Genomic DNA, 19,015 nt, shown 5'->3' with positions numbered 1-19,015 from the left:
ATGGGCTTCACACATTGTACCCATGTCGGGAATCGAACCGGGGTCTTCGGCGTGACGAGCGAACCACAAGGCTACCCGACCGCCCTGTGGAGGAGGACAACAAATATAGTCATTGAGTTTGGTTTTATGCCGCTTTGAACAGTGTTCCAGTTATATCGGCTTAATGGGAGAGGAAAGGCCCAAGTGATGCAGTACTTAGATGTTTATCACTTTGGTAAAGCCCGTGAGCATTAGTATGGTGCTGACAAACCTAGAAACATAATCAGAGTAACCTGGGATTTTAACGCCACACTCAGCAATATTCCTGCTATATGATGGCGGTCTGTAAAAGAATCAAGTCTGCACAAGACAATCCAGTGAATGACATCATGAGCATCGATCCACACAACTGGGTACATGGGTTTCTGGCATGCCCAAGGGACACAACTCTATCCAGCTCTCCCCCCACAAAAAACAAAACAAAACCAAGTAGACAAAGTGGAACTTGTAAATAAACTATGTTCAAAAAGTGAGAGTGTTAATGTCGCTGCTCTCACCAGATTAGGAAACTACACACTGTTTGATAAGAGTGAGATAGATGGTTTAATGCCACTTTGATTAATATTGCAGTTATATCACATGGCGTGAAACAGATTTCTGAGGAAAGTTGTCACATAAAACATTTCGTTCACGATCAAGTTTCTCTCAGGTACAAACAGAGATGTTAAAGATTTGACTAAGATAAAGGATAAGTCACAGAAGGGCTAAGCACCTTGCCACCAGCACCTCATTTCACAAAGCAATCGTCACGCTACAGCTATCATAGGGCTATATCAAAGAATAGGAGTTACCATAGTCACAGCGAAAAGATTGCTTTATGGCATGCGATGCAAGTCATCTGCATCTTCAGTCGTGTAGTAAAACTCTCTAGGTGTGGGTTAATCAATATAAAATGTCAGTTATATATAACCGACAGGTTGGATCACAGTACTTCACATGTTAAATACAATGAGAAACTTACAACATATTATTTGAACATGTTTGTAATATAATTCAATTGACTGGTTTCTGAAGAAACTAATAACAACCATATTGATTATTCATACCATGTATACACAGTTTCATCGCTCTACAGCCGAAGAGTTGGCTCTTTCAGGGGAGGTAATTCATGGCGATTACGACACCTTCCAGTGTTTACATTTAAAATGAGTGCAATTCCCACTGAAGCAATACTTCAGTCACATATGTACATTACCATTTTGATAACTGAATAAACCAATGTATGTCTATTTATTTTGAGGAGACATAATTTTTAACTATAAGGCATCAAAAAGTTATGCAAATGTATAAATTTTGATAAGTCTCAAACTGAGATCTAGCGTATTTTGCTGACCAACATAGAAACTGACACGTAAGAAGTATCAACAATGATTTGACCACAGTGCACAAGAACCAAACAACAGGTTGAGTACTATGGCTCCACTGGAGGTGCAACAGTCGGCATGTTCAGATCGCACTGCACATGTTTGTAGTATCTTCAACACTGCATGTGTAGGACCATGCATCACGGACTGGGTGGGTGTGCCACGCCCTCCTTGAATGCAGGGTTGGTCTGGAAGCCAGGTGGATGAGCAGCAGCCTGTTCTACAACGGTACTGTTGACCTTGAAAAAAAAAGCATACAGAAGAAGGTGAGTAAGAGTGAATATTGTTTGATGCCGCAAAAAGAGTGAGAGAGAGAGAGAGAGAGAGAGAGAGAGAGAGAGAGAGAGAGAGAGAGAGAAACAACAAACAAAACAAACAAAAACAAAAACAAACAAAAAGAAGCGGGGACTAATGTACAAAAATAACAATATGACAAAAAACCCGGTGATATGTGCAAATAATTGCGTATGGCCGCGACAAACAAGTGACATACACCTGAGCAAGTTGGAGGCATGAGCAACTATCCTCAGAACCTGACCCCTCTATCCCCATTTTAGTAGACATGATAAGCACGAAGAACTAGGACCTTTTCTGACCAAACTTCTACAGGGCAGTCGTCACGATATGACTGAAATATTGCCGATGTGACGCAAAGCATAAACTCACTCACTCACTCACTACAGGGCAGGCAAGCAAATTTTGGCAAGAGTAAACACCTTCCATAGGCTTCAGGTGAAGATGATGATAACATGAATAACTTGATATCAGTTTAAGTACTAATGATATCAAACAGTTATTGTCATCAAATTCAAGTCATGTTTTAGACACCCATAAAACGAATATCAGAAAATATACTACTAAAACAAAAATAGAGAACGCCCGGTTCTGCCATATTACAATAGCTAATCTGTCATGGCATGACTACAGTAATTTGAAAGAATCAGGTGTTGTTTAACTTCTTTTGATTAGAATATCTCCGTACAGTAGTATGTGAAGTGTAGAAACAGATCCCTTTGACTTTTGTTTACATAACATAATAAGACAGAAGTGCCTACCAAAATTAATGCCCCATCATTAATATCTGGATAAAATAAGTGAGTGAGCGAGTATGGTTTTACGCTGCTTTTAGCAATATTCCAGCAATATCATGACGGGGAACACCAGAAATGGGCTTCACACATTGTACCCATGTCAGGATTCGAACCCGGGTCTTTGGTGTGACGAGCGAACGCTTTAACCACTAGGCTACAAGACTGCCTCAGATAAAATAAGAGTAATTTTCAGTAACATTATTAATTTGTCAGTAATCTTGAATCTTGTATTTTGGAAACTACCAAGTATCTTTTAATGTAATATTAATTTGCCGGACAGGATGTCATATTAATCTACAAGCAAATTTCACTCCTTGTGACGGATAAACTACAAAAGGTATGCTACTTTTTAACAAATTGATTTTGATATTTTTTACAATAATAATAACTTTATCCTCGTACTATAGTAATTTTTAGATTAAAACCATAATAATTACAGCGATATCGTAATGGTAGGCACCTCTGACAACATGGACAAGAAATAATTTCCAAGTCAACATTTTTGTCGCACCCACCGAGTGAGAGACTATGCATAGTAGTTAGGGGACACCAGCAGGTCAGTGAGGATCACCAGCTGGTCGTCAGTGAACTTGAGCTTGTGGTCATGCCAGTTGTCATGATGTGTGCGGCGGAAGTTCGACAGAATCTTCTTCACCGACATCTGAAACAGATATAAATACACATTAATTTGAAATTATTTCAATGCAGTATTTGTTTGTGGTCAACTGAGAGTATGAGTAAGGTTAAGCGCTGCTTGTAGCAATATTCCAGTAGTAGGATGGACACCAAGAATCGGCTTCACCCTTTGTACTGATGTCGAGAATGATGCTACCCTGACCCCTGCAATGTACTGAAGATACCTCACACAAATGGCTTTCATCACTCTCATCAAGGCAAAAGGTAAGACCCAAATTTGACCTTCAAACATATTTGTAAGAACATTCTCAACTTCATTAATTGTCAGAATGGTTCTATTTGTACATCCAAGTACACTGTTAAAAAGGTCCACATATCAATAACAATCAAGATACGGAATATTTTTTGCTACATCATGTCATCAAGCAGTTTTTAGAGAAAGAAATAATGGTAAATTTTTTATTCAACATCAAAATTTACCATGCCATATTCAAAGCCTTTTCCTGGCATTTTTACAAAAGGATTCAAACAGTTTCAAGGAAGATGTTAATTCAACCAATTATCATGGCCAGATTGCTAAATAAAGTTCTTTTGAATCCTGTGAAAACCTTGTACCTATATGTGACAGTGCTGACCTACCTGTATGGGCTGTGGGTCATGTGACAGTGTTGACCTACCTGTATGGGCTGTGGGTCATGTGACAGTGTGGACCTACCTGTATGGGCTGTGGGTCATGTGACAATGTCAACCTACCTGTATGGGCTGTGGGTCATGTGACAGTGTGGACCTACCTGTACGGGCTGTGGGTCATGTGACAATGTCAACCTACCTGTATGGGCTGTGGGTCATGTGACAGTGTCAACCTACCTGTATGGGCTGTGGGTCATGTGACAGTGTCGACCTACCTGTATGGGCTGTGGGTCATGTGACAGTGTGGACCTACCTGTATGGGCTGTGGGTCATGTGACAGTGTTGACCTACCTGTATGGGCTGTGGGTCGTTGACGTGAGGACTGAGCTCCATGAGTATGCGGGGTATAAACTGTGGCACCTGGTAGGGGAACGCCTGGACACATGCCCCCAGCCCCAGGACTCCAGCATGTCTCTGGATCAGAGACTCCATGGACACAGATTCACTTGTCTTCTTGCGCTTCTTCAGCTTGGTGCGACTAAGACGCTCAAAATGTCCCTAAAAATGAAAATCATTGTTCACACTTTACCTATATAAAAGATGGTATAAATATAGCTGTATCAATGGAGCCTGTGATGGAGCCTGTGATGGAGCCTGTGATGGAGCCTGTAACAGAGCCTGTCATGTACTAATCAGGTCAGGCAGAGACCCTGGTAAAATGTGAGCACAGGCGATCAGCTAAACAAGAATTAAACATGAGTGAGTTGGGTTTAATGCTGCTTTAAACAGTATTCCAGTTATATCACGGCGTGTCAGCGTAATGTGGGAGGAAAGCCCGAAGTGATGCAGGTCTCAGACGTTTACCACTTCGGTGAAACCCACAGCAAGGGTAAGGTGCTGAAAACCTAAAAACATAATCGGGGCGAACTGGGATTCGAACCCACAATCATAGGTTTCTGGTGTGCCCAAGGGTCGCAACTCTGCACAGCGAACCGCGGCGCCTTAGACGACTGGGCCACCCGTGCCCCGTTACATATGAGAATATACGAATCAGATATAGCATTGATACATTTATCGTATGGAAAAGAGTAAGGCTTAAATTCAAAGTGAATCTTTGAACATGGTTTCACGCAGTTATCTGCCATGAATGGATAGTGTTGCCTGAACAGTGTGAGTGAGTTGGGTTTCATAGGTTTCTGGCGTGCCCAAGGGATGCAACTCTGCACAGTGAATTGTGGCGCTTTGGATGACTGGGCCACCCGTGCCCCCAATTAAAGATGAGTGAGTGAGTGAGTGAGTTGTGTTTAACACCACTTTTAACAGTATTCCAGTTATATCGCGGCGTGTCAGCTTAATGTGGGAGGAAAGCCCAAAGAGATGCAGGTCTCAGACGTTTACCACTTCGGTGAAACCCATGAGCACGGGTATCAATTAAAGATGAAGGATAGCATTTAATTAACAATTAATATAGTGCGACCACTCTCAGTTGCCATTTAAAACAGGCATCATCATTGGTAAAAATCACATATAAACTACTCAAAAGAAGTTAAAGAGCACATGATTGTTTCATATTACTATTGTTGATCTGTCACTTTTAAAGGATCAGGTGTTCTTTAGCTTCTTTTGAATTGTATAGGTTTCATATAATAGAGAAGGTGGGGTTTTACCCACTACTACTGCCTTCAGGGCACATTAAATGTACTTCACAAACTGCACCAATATGGAGGAATAAAACAAGTGTATCTAATCTTGGTCCTGAGCAAACACTGTTGCCACTGGACTACCAGTTAATTTGGTTATATTTGGCAGGTGCACAAAATATTTCAGGACTTGTTGGTTGTTTAACACAGCAATATCAAACCTATAAAATGGCAGTCTGGTCCTGACCTGATTCTGTTAGTCGCTTCTTACGACAAGCATGGACTACTGAAGACCAATTCTAACACAGATTTTCACAGGTGTGTGGTTGATGAACTTACAATAAACTCCTCTCCCATCTCCATGTAGCCGCAGTGAAGCAGACCGCTCAGGCTCACACTGGCCATCTCCCGCACCTACAACACAGGTCACATATATCAAACACATATATATATATCATACACAGGTCACATACATCATACACAGGTCACACACATACACAGGTCACATATATCAAACACATATATATATATATATATCATACACATGTCACATATATCAAACACAGGTCACATACATCATACACAGGTCACACACATACACAGGTCACATACATCATACACAGGTCACATACATCATACACAGGTCACACACATCATACAAGGGTCACATATATCATACACTGGTCACATATATCAAACACAGGTCACATACATCATACACAGGTCACATACATCATACACAGGTCACATACATCATACAAGGGTCACATATATCATACACACGTCACATACATCATACACAGGTCACACACATCATACACAGGTCACACACATCATACAAGGGCCACACGCATCATACACAGGTCACACACATCATACACAGGTCACATACATCATACACAGGTCACACACATCATACAAGGGTCACACACATCATAGACAGGTCACACACATCATACACAGGTCACACACATCATACAAGGGTCACACGCATCATACACATGTAACACGCATCATACACACGTCACATACATCATACACAGGTCACACACATCATACAAGGGTCACACACATCATACAAGGGCCACACGCATCATACACAGGTCACACACATCATACAAGGGTCACACACATCATAGACAGGTCACACACATCATACAAGGGTCACACGCATCATACACATGTAACACGCATCATACACAGGTCACATACATCATACACAGGTCACACACATCATACACAGGTCACACACATCATACACGGGTCACACACATCATACACAGGTCACATACATCATACACAGGTCACACACATCATACACAGGTCACACACATCTTACACAGGTCACACACATCTTACACAGGTCACACACATCATACAAGGGTCATACACATCATACACAGGTCACACACATACACAGGTCTCGCACATAGACAGGTCACACACATCATAGACAGGTCACACATCATACACAGGTCACACGCATCATACAAGGGTCAAATACATCATACACAGGTCACACACATCATACACAGGTCACACACATCATACACAGGTCACACACATCATACACAGGTCACACACATACAAGGGTCAGACACATAGACAGGTCACACACATCATAGACAGGTCACACACATCATACAAGGGTCAACTAGAAAGTGTTTTTACTCGTAAAAACATATGTCTCCCCCCACTCCCCTAACCCCCATTCATTCGTTTACTTCACGTTAAACCCCATCTTTTCATTCCCACCCTCCATTACTAAATAACAGAGACAAAAATAGAACTCCTAGAAATTTCAAACAACTAATGGCACCACTTCAGTGCTGGGTTAATGTGTATACAAAGTTTCGCGAAAAAATATTAAACGGTTTCTGAGTTATGGTCAGGAAACAAAGCTTACCCCCATTCAGAACCTATGTTCAACTTATCTCCATGGAAACGAGAAAAAATAAAAATGTCAAAAATCTCTAAATAGCAAAAGGCACCACTTCAGTGCTGGGTTAATGTGTATACAAAGTTTCGCGAAAAAATATTAAACTTTTTCTGAGTTATGGTCAGGAAACCAAGCTTACCCCCATTCAGAGTCTATGTTCAAGTTATCTCCATGGAAACCAGAAAAAATAAAAATGTCAAAAATCTCTAAATAGCAAAAGGCACCACTTCAGTGCTGGGTTAATGTGTATACAAAGTTTCGCGAAAAAATATTAAACGGTTTCCGAGTTATGGTCAGGAAACCAAGCTTACCCCCATTCAGAGTCTATGTTCAAGTTATCTCCATGGAAACGAGAAAAAATAAAAATGTCAAAAATCTCTAAATAGCAAAAGGCACCACTTCAGTGCTGGGTTAATGTGTAAACAAAGTTTCGCGAAAAAATATTAAAGGGTTTCTGAGTTATGGTCCGGAAACGGTGGGAATGCCGACACTGACGCCGACGCCGACGGGAACCGTGCCAAAAACAATATGTCTCCCTCCATTCTGGGGGAGACATAAATACATCATACACAGGTCACATACATCATACAAGGGTCACATATATCATACACAGGTCACATACATCATACACAGGTCACATACATCATACACAGGTCACATACATCATACACAGGTCAAATACATCATACACTAATATTAATGCTGGAACAATTCACCTCAATTTCAATCTAAAAAATATGTTGTTTTTTTAAATATCAAATGTACATGTTGGGTTTGGACAACACCATTACATGACTGAGTAATGACTTCAAATGATCAGGCCAAAATGTCAATGAGTAAGTCATTGACCATCTGATCTCAGGATAATTAAAACAAGTTAGGAAACCAATGACAGTGCTGGAGAAACACATAATGTATTGATCATTTTTCTCCGCTTTATCAAAACTAGAATAGTTTCTCAATTTTTTACACTTTTCTTCATGCATTATATTCTAAAAACATAATTGCAGTTATCATACAGTAAACAAGTGAAGGAGAAGATACATATTTATGATGCAGTCAGCACTGTTCCAGCTATATCACATCAACAGCCTATGACTTTAGCCACTAGTCCGAAGCCTGAGTCAAGTAAAATTCTGTTTGGTAAAGTGAGGTCAGCTTATAACAGTCCATACAAAAATTCTACTGACAATGATACTACAAACTATGTTCAGGGCAGCAGTCTCAAAGGGTCTTGGCACAGACTGTACAAGTTGGTAAGTAATGAAGTTTGGGCCAGGGAAACATGTGGTTGATAGCATGAGCACCAATCCATGCCATCAGAGTAAAATTACACACCATCAGCTTATCACAGATTGAAACTACTCCATATTTATCTCAGAAGTCTCTCCCAACAAACAAGGTGTACATATTTGTTTGTTTTGCTTTGTTTGTTTGTTGTTTAACGCCGCACTCAGGAATATTCCATCTATATGAAGGCGTCTGGACCAGACAATCCAGTGATTGACATCTTGAGCAATGATCCATACAGTTGGGATACAATGACATGTATCAGCAAGCCTGACCAACCAATCCTGTTAGTCGCCTCTTACAACAAGCATAGTCACCTTTTACAGCCAGCATGGGTTGCTGAAGACCTATTCTAACCAGGATCTTCACGGGTCTCCATTGTCAATGTCAATGAGAGAAACTGTTTCCATGGCTACGGCACCCACCTCTAGTTGTTCATCACAGATGAGATGCAGCAGGATGTCATGGACACACTGCTTGTGTTCTGGGTTGTCCATCAGGAACATGTTCCCGAACACAACGGCCTGAATGTAGCGCAGGATGGCTGCTCTGGCATGCCATGACTGTAACCCGGCAACCTTCAACAGAAAACATGTCATTATATACTGTTCCTTATTCACGATGCAGTAAATAATGACACAAGCCTTAAAGGGCATCAAACAGGTGAGAAATGAAATGGGCTTTTACATCGCATTCAATATTACTGCACTTTTAAAACAAATTACTTGCATGTGTACGTGCGCATGTACTTGTACTAGTCCAGACTAGTGCTAGCCCACTGAGATGCCATGCCACAGTTTAACACAGATACCCCACTCAGACACAGTATACTGACTCCGAACCAACTAGTCCTTGATTTCACCCTTAACAGGGTAACAACAAGAACTATCTTTGTACGTCTCTTGGTTTGACATGGCAGGGATTGAACATCCGACCTTCTGCACACCAGGCAGACGCTCCATCCACTAAACTATAGAGGCAGTCAATCTTAATCAATCAGTCAAAGATTGATCGATGGATTGATGATTAATGTATGAATGTACATTAGCAATTTCACCTAGATCTTGTCAGCCTGAAAGTAGTCAAGACTTGACCTCATAAACCAGGGGTTGAAAGCGTGAGTAACCTACCATGCTGTCTCAATACAAGACTGCTTAAACAGCAAGATTGCTGAGTTATGGTACTCTCTTGTCAGCCACCCAATCCCAAGTTTTGCTAGCTCTTCTTACAAGCATGGAGAACTGGGGATCTATTCTGAGTTAGTTTCCACAGGGTCAGGATATGAGAAAGGTTAGATTTAACGGGATACATCACATGAAAATGGCCAACATAACTGCATCTCAATGGAGAGCATGACCCACCTCCCTGACAGTGGCAAGTGCCACCTTGATGTGGTCGGGATGGATGAGACTCTGTGCCAGACACATCAGCGCTGTGGCACAGTCCGTCTTGAGGTCATCGTCTGTCGACTCACTCTCCAGTGTACAGATCTGAAGTAAACACACTCAATATATAGTTAGCTTACTGCTTATAAACATTTCACATCTCAAGACATGAAGCTTTTACGGAAATTGTTGGAAATTATTGTTTGAAACAACAATTCAGGGCCACTTCTTGCCCCTCCATCAGGTCAATGAGAGGGCAAGATGGAGAATCAAGAAGTAGCCCTGGAATGTCATTACAAACAATGTTATCCATAAAAGTTTCATGTGTCCACATTCTTCCAATTTGTAAACACCTATCAAAGAAGGGATTATTTCATCTGGTTCAAGTTGCAGGATTCACTGATATTGTTGTAAACGTCTCACCAATGACTTTCAATATGTTTCATTGTTTGATATTGTTGTTAGGATGAGCAGATGATTGTTCTTTCACTGACTGTCTGACCGCTATTATAATGTGTATTTTGCTGTCATTTTGTACCTCATATGCCGAGGATCTCGGCCTGAGCGTAATAAAGTTCTGTTCTGTTCTGACACCTACATGGCTGGGCTTGTCACAGTAGATACAGACCTACAGACGGACGTATACTGTCTGACACCTACATGGCTGGGCTTGTCACAGTAGATACAGACCTACAGACGGACGTACACTGTCTGACACCTACATGTCTGGGCTTGTTACAGTAGATACAGACCTACAGACGGACGTGTACTTACAATAGGCAGTAGGGGGAAGATATCAGCATGGGAGGAGTAGAAAGCCCGAGTGTGATTGTTCTGCAGCCACTTCATCACTGAAAGGAAACAAACATCTCTATACTTGGATAAAAGACATAAATAAAAATGTTGTTTGTTTGTTTGTTTGTTGTTTAATGCCCCATACACAATACCCCAACTATATTACAGGGGTTTGTAAATAATCGAAATAAGATCGATATCATGAGCACTGATCTATGCAATTGGAACATGTTGACATGCATCAACCAAGTCAGGGAGCCTGACCACCTGGGCCCACTTGCACAAAGCGATCTTAGCGCTAAGATGATCTTAACTCCCATACTTTAGCATAGGCTTACAATAGTCTTGGCGCTAAGATCGTTTTGTGCAAGTGGGCCCTGATCCCAAGTTTTTTACTTGGGTGAGATTAATTGTGATGTCATTTGTTACCATGACATCACAATCAAATGACATCGCTAATCTCTCTTCCACGAGACTGGTAAGCGTGACTATTTTCACTCAAGACACTGTGTTATTACTGTTTACATATGGAAAAAGCTGGAAAATGATATTGGACCCTCATCATTAAAACTTTAAAACTGCTTGGCAAGTCTCACAGTTTTAACTTTTGACTTGTGTTGACATATTTGAAGTCAAAAGATAATCAGGTGAGATTCTCTGTGTATCATTTACTAAAATATGAAATAAATATAATAAAAACTTACAATCATTCAGACTGGATCATGCATCGCTGGACATTCGCATCAAAAAGTTATTTCACACAAAATAACCCCAAATGATTACAGGGTTCTGGGAGAACTTAGGGAAGTAACTGAGGCTCCACAGGTGTCTGGGTCATCAGTGATCGAAACCTTCTCACCTGTTTTACAGAGACGTATCGCCTTCTTCCGTTCATCGTCTTCAGTTCCGTTGTCCTCCACCTCCATCGGCTCGGGTTTCATGACACTTGAGGACGCCACAACAGCGGAAGCTGCATTATCAACTTCTAGAAGACAAAATATTTTCAACATAATGACCTCTGATTGAGTGAATTGGTTTTGGCTCATAATATTAGTGTTCTCACATCTGCAAAATAGCCCAGCCAATTGCATGTCACAGCTCATGTGATAAATACACCAATATTACAGGCTAATCTTTGTAAGTCACATTTTAATAAACACACTTTTCATAATTAAAACAAAACGAAACTAAAACAAGTTAGCAAGATTGTATTAATACATATATTGGACAAAATGCTTTGCAGTGCATTTATACATAATCATATCATTTATATAGGTGGTATGCTGTTTCTTGTAAGGTTGGCCCGGTCATCTAAGACATTCCCTGTGTAGAGTTGTGTCCCTTTGCCGTGCCAGAATATGATAAATGGGGTTCAAATCTCATATTTTCCCTGATCATGGTACCTGGTTCGTCAGCACCTTATCTGAGGCTCCTTGGTTCCTCTAAGGTGGCATATGTCTTTCTTCCAATATGAGCTGACACGCTGTGATATAACTTAACTACTGCTCAAAGCAGCATTAAATGGGAGGTGAAATGGGGTTTAACGTCGCGTCCAAGATTATTGCACTTATATTGCGACGTGCATATACATGTGTGTGTTTGTGTGGCTGCTTGTAATAGTCCGGACTGATGCCGATTCATAGTGCTAGCTCGCTGAGATACCATGCCGCAGTTTAACATGAATACCCAACTCAGACACAGTAAACTGACTCCGAGCCGACCTGTCCTTGTTTTAGCCCCTTAAAGCCGAGAGCCAGACAGGGTAACAACAAGTACCATCTTTTAACGTCTTTTGGTATGACGCAGTCGGGGATCGAACCCCGGACCTTCCGCTCTCCGGGCGGACGCTCTACCACTAGACCACGGAGGCGGTCAAAGCAGCATTAAACCCAACTCCCTCTCCCTGACTTACATATTACAGGCACCCCGTGAAGACCAGCTTAGAATTGGCCTTTGGCAAACCATGCTTGTTATAAAAGGCGACCAACAGGATTGAGTGGTCAGTCTCACTGACTTGGTTGATGCATGTCATCATATCCCACTTGCGTAGATCGATGCTCATGATGTCAACCACTGGAATGTCTGGTCCAGATAGATTACTCACTGGCTGCAGGCGGAATATGCTGAGTGTAGCATCAAACAAGAACAAAAACACAAACAACAACAACAACAACATACTAGGCCCGTTGTTCCCGTTCTGTGTTGGCACAATGTCCTTGAGCTGCTGTAGCTGAGGAAGGAGTTCCTCCAGGAATGTGCGGCGGTGAGGCGACCTCACACCGGACTTGGGGCAGATCTTGTAGTCGTACAGGAACACATTGCTCAGCACACTGGAAACAAGTCAGTCAATAGGAGTTCATGATGTGAGGCAACAGAGTCAATGGAAATGCTTTTTATTTGTGCTCAAAATATTATGTGTGGTAGTGATCACGAGCGTTTTTTCCCCACTGACTTTGTTAACATGTTTCAAAAAAGAGAGAGAAAGAAAAGGTTTATAATTTGTCCAATATTGAAAGCAACCATTTGATTTGTCGCTTCCAAACTCATTTTTCTCTCATTTTGTCCTCAATACATGATTTATAAAAAGAGGCCCAAGTAATAATTCTGACAATAAAAATTACTGAGCGAGTGAGTGAGTATGGTTTTACGCCATGTTTTGCAATATTCAAGCAATATCACGGCAGGGGACACCAGAAATGGACTTCACACATTGTACCCATGCCGGGAATCGACCAGGGTTTTTGGCGTGACTGACCACACCATAACAATAACAAAGTTAACTATCATCCAACATACCTGCCGATCCTGTCACGCACATTCTTGTAGGGATGAGCAAGATGAGGTTTGAGGTACTCGAGAAGTTGATGCAACAACTGAGGTACACGCCACTCCTGGTCAATGAGGGCATTCTGCACTGCATACAGCCGACTGGCAAAAAAACAAAGTCACATGAATGACTGAACTACAAAATAACAAAGCTTCTTTATATTACATATACCTGTGAAACTGTTTGTGTTCACCATCAATAAAGTGGTCCAGAGTGGTACTATGTCATCAAAATACAAAATCCTTCTGTACTCATATAGGTGTAGAAGGCGAGGTGAATTTGGGTTTAACATTGCGTCCAAGATTATTGCACTTATATAGTGACGCGCATGCACATGTGTGCGTGCGTGTCTGATTGTACGACTCTGGACTGATGCCAATTTTATAGTGCTATCCCACAGAGATACCATGCCTCAGTTTAACATGAATACCCTACTCAGACACTGCATACTGACTCTGAGCCGACCAGTGCTTGTCTTGGCTCTATAATGCCTGGTGTCAGGCAAGGTAACAACAAGTACCATCTTTTACCATGATATGACGTGTCTGGGGATCAAACATTCCGCTCTACCACTAGACCATGGAGGGAGTCTCTCTGGGCGGAAGCTCTACCACTACCATGGAGATGGTCACAGGATTCTTTTTATGATGTTTTATGGAACCTTGTCAATAACTTCTATTAGTCCTGGGGATACCTCCTGTTGAGAACTTAAATTCTGAGAACAGGACTGAGCAAGTAAATGTTATTTACGCTGCAGCCCGACAGCCTACACAACAGGCAACACTATATAGACTACAGCATGCACGTATTGGCCAGGGAAACCTGTGGTTGATAGCATGAAGAAATATCCCCAGATTGGGTCATCGACCTACACAAATGGGATAGAATGACATACATCTACCAAGTCAGTGAGTCTGACCACTAGATCCCCTTTGTCGCCTCTTACAACAAGCATAGTCGCCTCTTAATACAAGCATGGGTATCTGACCAGATCTTCACTGGGGCAACACAAGTAGAAGGGCTTTGATCACCATACAATACAAAAGCTTTCCACAAGACGGACCTAGCTTCTCCGAAAGCTCCACCTTCTCCCTTGAGGGGGTCCTCCATCAGCAGCGTCAACAACCAGTGTAATTTCCTAGGGTCACGGCTCTCCTGGAAAACAGACCCAGCATATTACACGAAAGCATTATTTACTCAGTGAAAATATTTCCATTTCCAAATCAGCTGAAATCAGTGAGATATTATGGTGAGTATGTCAATGTTATCTTTACTACAGTCAGCAATGTTCCAGCCATATTATACAGACTGCAAACAATCAAAGCCAGAGACACCAGTTGTTGAAACACAATAAACCATGTAATTAACTGAGGTATGACGACCTATCTACTAGGGCTGGGATGAGTCTAAGTTTACTACCAGAGGACCCGACCCCCGAATACCCAAACCTACCCAGGTACCCACAGTAGCATCAAGAGCTGGGTACAAAATGTACGCAAAGGAATTGTTTAACCGGAGCCGTGGCAAAAAGTATTTGGGTACATCTTTAAAACGATCTGATCATGCATACACTGAAGATGACTGAAGATGTATGTTTACTCAAAATATATAAATGTCATAAAGAATGTGTATATAGTCAGAAAGATATACGACACTTAGCGACTTGTAGGTAACCATGGAGTTGTAGAAGTGAATTTTTCTCATTAAGCGATATATCACAAGACTAACCTACTCAGTACCCGACGACCTGAGTACCCAAGTTACCCGTCCCAGCTCTGCAATCTACCAAGTCAGATATTGCAACTACACAATCTGTATAGTCAGCACTTAGGACAAGCATGGGATCTGTGGAACCACACCTTCTGCCCTGGATCCCCCCATGGATCAATATTAGAACATGAACTCACTGAAAGACTTGTGTAGAATGATCCCCAGTCATCAACGGTTTCTATGGTAATGTTGCTTAGTGAGGTAGCTAGCAGAGGACAGGTCCATTGCCATAACTTCTCCACCTGAAACCAATCGACGGATAGTGACTTCAAGAAGGAACATACAAACCCGTTTGTTACTTTGTTTTCCATTTTGTTTGTTGTTCAATGCTGTACTCAGCAATATTCCAGCTATATGACGGCGGTCTGTAAATAATCGAGTCTGGCCTAGACAATCCAGTGATTTACATCATGAGCATCGGGATAAGATGACATGTATCAACCAAGTAAGCAAGCCTGACCACTCGATCCTGTTAGTTGCCTCTTACACAAAGCATTGTCGCCTTTAACGGCAAGCAAGGGTTGCTGAAGACCTATTCTACCCCAGATCTTCACGGGTCTGATCTTGTTACAAGTTGTAGTATCCCAGTACCTAGTTCAAAGCCAGGCAAACTTATAGTCATGTTGTTAATCAATATGACAAGGAGGCTATAAAAAAAAAATTCCAGTAGATTTGAAGTTCATTTCCTGAACAAATTCTTAAACCAAATGTTGTAACAAAAGCATATACACAAAATGATTTCACTCCAAAAACACATTAATGTTATATTTATCCATATTTGTTTATAACTTCACAAAAACTGGCCTGTCTTCATGCCAAGATGTGGCATAGTAAATAACTGAACATTGTTTGGAAGCAGGTTAATAGCCTGAGCCCTCATGTCCTTCACCTTGTCAAATGCCCAGTGTGTACTTCCTCTGATGATGCCGGCCAGAATCTCCATGGCACAGCGCTGACTGCTGTCATGTTTGTCATGACTCAAGTCTCCCATCAGACGTTCGATGTGAGGCTGAAAGTTTGGCAGGAAGGCGTCCCCATAGTTACGGAATAAACCCTTAAAGAAAGGAAAGAAGTTCAAGTTCACAGAACACGAGTTGGTATTGTGGTGTTCTCTGATCGTCAGCATTATTCATGTGTGAGTAAATTTGATTTAACACAGCCTTGAATAGTATTTTCACACATTATACCAGGGGTCCGGAAAATTTAAAATCCCAATCGGACATTTACATTTATGCCACGCCCCCTTCAAACAGCGTGTTTTAGTACGACTTTTTACACACAAATTACAAGTTGTTACGTATTCATAATATGATGAATTATGAATTGTTTCAATTTAAATTGTTTAATTCACCGGACAATTAATAACAAATAATATCATTTTAGATATATATGGAAAACATACGTTTGTTTCTGTTATAATAACGATCTGTCAACGTTGTGAACGGTCTAATTAATATTCATGAGTCTGCTCAAGTGTACGCATTGTAACATTTGGATCGAGACTATTATCCCATATTTGGTTATCACGTGACCTCACGGGAAAAGTGTTTTTTTTAAAGATTATTTAAAAACAAGACAGATAATATAATCATAAATACTAAATATCGTTGATAGCAATAGTTATTTGAATACTTTTTTCATCTGTTCTTAATTATTGACCATAAAAAAATTTGATATCGATCGTCACAGAAAGCAAAATGGCAGTCAATCAAGATTCAATATACGACTAGCTACTGAAAACAATAAAATCTGCAAATCCTCGTTGTATGTCAACCAAGTGAAAGTCGTTAGCCACGACTTACAAAATGATCATTCAGACTTTGAGGGTTTGGCAGATCCGCTCGACTGATCTGCATCGGTCGACTGGCTGTCGTCACGCTTTCGCTTCTTGACTGAGTTTACGTATCGTAGCATTGTGAGGATAATGAGGTACATCGATGATGCAAGGTATTTATGTACAGTTGTAAACACATTTTACTCAAATTAACAAGATGTTCTCAGTAATAAATTCTCGATTAATCAGTGTCAACTCAGTTTATTGCCTATTACAGTGATTGACCGATTGGACTATCATTCTAGGTACGATGTATTTACAGCAATCAAAACAAACAAAGCTTGTCAGTGTAGATAATCTTCATTGTGTTACAACTGCAGACAGAAATTGCTCAGTCCTAACTGTTGATCATGTCCGGTCAAAATTTAAGAATGTCCGGACAATACTTTTTAAAATGTCCGGACAGAAAAATTTAAATGTCCGGTAAGCAATATTTTAGACCGGACATTTGAGATTCCCAATCGGACATGTCCGGCGCATATGACGGTTTCCGGACCCCTGCATTATACCCATGTGGGAAATCAAACTCGGATCTTTGCAGTGATGAGTGACCGTTATAACCATTCGGCATCGCAACAGCCCCTTATAACACACTCACCTTAAATAGGACTAGATATTTTGTGCGGAACTTGTCTCTACCCTTCAGTTCTTCTAAAGACAAGAATGAGATGAGTTTCTCTACAAATTCCTTATTAGAGAAGTTGTCATATATACATTGAGCTGCCTCATTCATCTCTGACCGCGGAAGCTCCGGTTTCGGCTGCTTGTCATACGGGGCATACACAAGCATCTCCCTGGAGGTAAACAAATAATATTAATCATACACAGTGCAATATAAACAGACAAATGTGTGTTATGTAGTGAGTGAGTGAGTTGGGTTTAACGCCGCTTTGAACTGTATTTCCGTTATATCATGGCGTGTCAGCTTGATGTGGGAGGAAAGCCCGGTGATGTAGGTCTTAGACGTTTACCACTGTGGTGAAACCCACGAGCACAGGTATTGTGCTGACAATCCTAGAAACATAATCAAGGCGAACCGGGAATCGAACCCACTATCACAGTTTCTGGCGTGTCGAAAGGACGCAACTCTGCACAGTGAACTGCAACCCCTGTGTGTTATGTAGATAGCTGTACCTCAGCTATATAAGAAAGCCCGGGAATGTGTAACGTGACGCAGACAAGGCCAACCCTTACAGGTAGTAAAGGTGGCTGTAAGTGGGTAACATCTCAGGACTGTGAAGCCTATTGCAAGGCATTGATAGTTAATCAATCGTTACACCAGTCTCATGTGCTCTGTCTCAAAAAGTGATGTTATCGCTGTGACTACCGTTAGCTCATGTTAAAGTGATTCTCAGGAATTTACAGTCAATTGCAATACATCAGTAGTTAGATCACTCATAATATCATATATGCCGTATTAAGCACCCAGCTCCAACAAATGCCCTGACCAACTTCTAGACCAGAGTGTAAGTAATCTTTATAAATGACACCTTATAGTATGAAGACTGAACATTTACACAACAGTCCATATGTTCTTGTGTATTATACAGGTCTTAATACAGAAGCAGCACCACAGAAGGGGCATATAATTACCTAGCAACTATTATCATACCAGTTGTATTTTCATCCTTGTTTGAACTACGTTTGTTTAGTTTGCTCAGATTCTGAAAGCAGATTTAAGTTGATGTGTATGGATGTAATCAGTGCCCCTTTTGTCAATTTTCAAAGCACCCAGGGCTTATTACAGTGAATATGGTACCAGTTCTTCTCAGGAA

At 41.1% G+C, this 19,015-nt stretch overlaps 1 protein-coding gene across 1 annotated transcript in view; it reads right to left on the bottom strand.

Moving 5' to 3' along the window:
• Window positions 1-584: 584 nt before the first annotated feature.
• The window catches only part of LOC139444405 (proteasome activator complex subunit 4B-like), a 49,292-nt gene continuing 30,861 nt past the window's right edge, over window positions 585-19,015 (bottom strand). The window contains exons 32-45 of the mRNA XM_071225377.1: window positions 17,839-18,034; window positions 16,296-16,460; window positions 15,544-15,648; window positions 14,700-14,791; window positions 13,606-13,737; window positions 12,988-13,139; window positions 11,669-11,794; window positions 10,789-10,865; window positions 9,991-10,119; window positions 9,055-9,207; window positions 5,740-5,814; window positions 4,112-4,318; window positions 3,010-3,155; window positions 585-1,642 (exon numbers count right to left, since the gene is read on the bottom strand). Of these exons, the coding sequence (XP_071081478.1) occupies window positions 3,021-3,155; window positions 4,112-4,318; window positions 5,740-5,814; window positions 9,055-9,207; window positions 9,991-10,119; window positions 10,789-10,865; window positions 11,669-11,794; window positions 12,988-13,139; window positions 13,606-13,737; window positions 14,700-14,791; window positions 15,544-15,648; window positions 16,296-16,460; window positions 17,839-18,034 (1,744 nt within the window). The 3' untranslated portion in view covers window positions 585-1,642; window positions 3,010-3,020. The remainder of the gene's footprint in view (window positions 1,643-3,009; window positions 3,156-4,111; window positions 4,319-5,739; window positions 5,815-9,054; window positions 9,208-9,990; window positions 10,120-10,788; window positions 10,866-11,668; window positions 11,795-12,987; window positions 13,140-13,605; window positions 13,738-14,699; window positions 14,792-15,543; window positions 15,649-16,295; window positions 16,461-17,838; window positions 18,035-19,015) is intronic.

Source organism: Haliotis cracherodii, unplaced genomic scaffold, assembly GCF_022045235.1.
Source record: "Haliotis cracherodii isolate W230 unplaced genomic scaffold, xgHalCrac1.p SCAF_5, whole genome shotgun sequence".
NCBI classification, from domain to species: domain Eukaryota; kingdom Metazoa; phylum Mollusca; class Gastropoda; order Lepetellida; family Haliotidae; genus Haliotis; species Haliotis cracherodii.
This window is presented reverse-complemented; position numbering and strand designations above follow the sequence as displayed.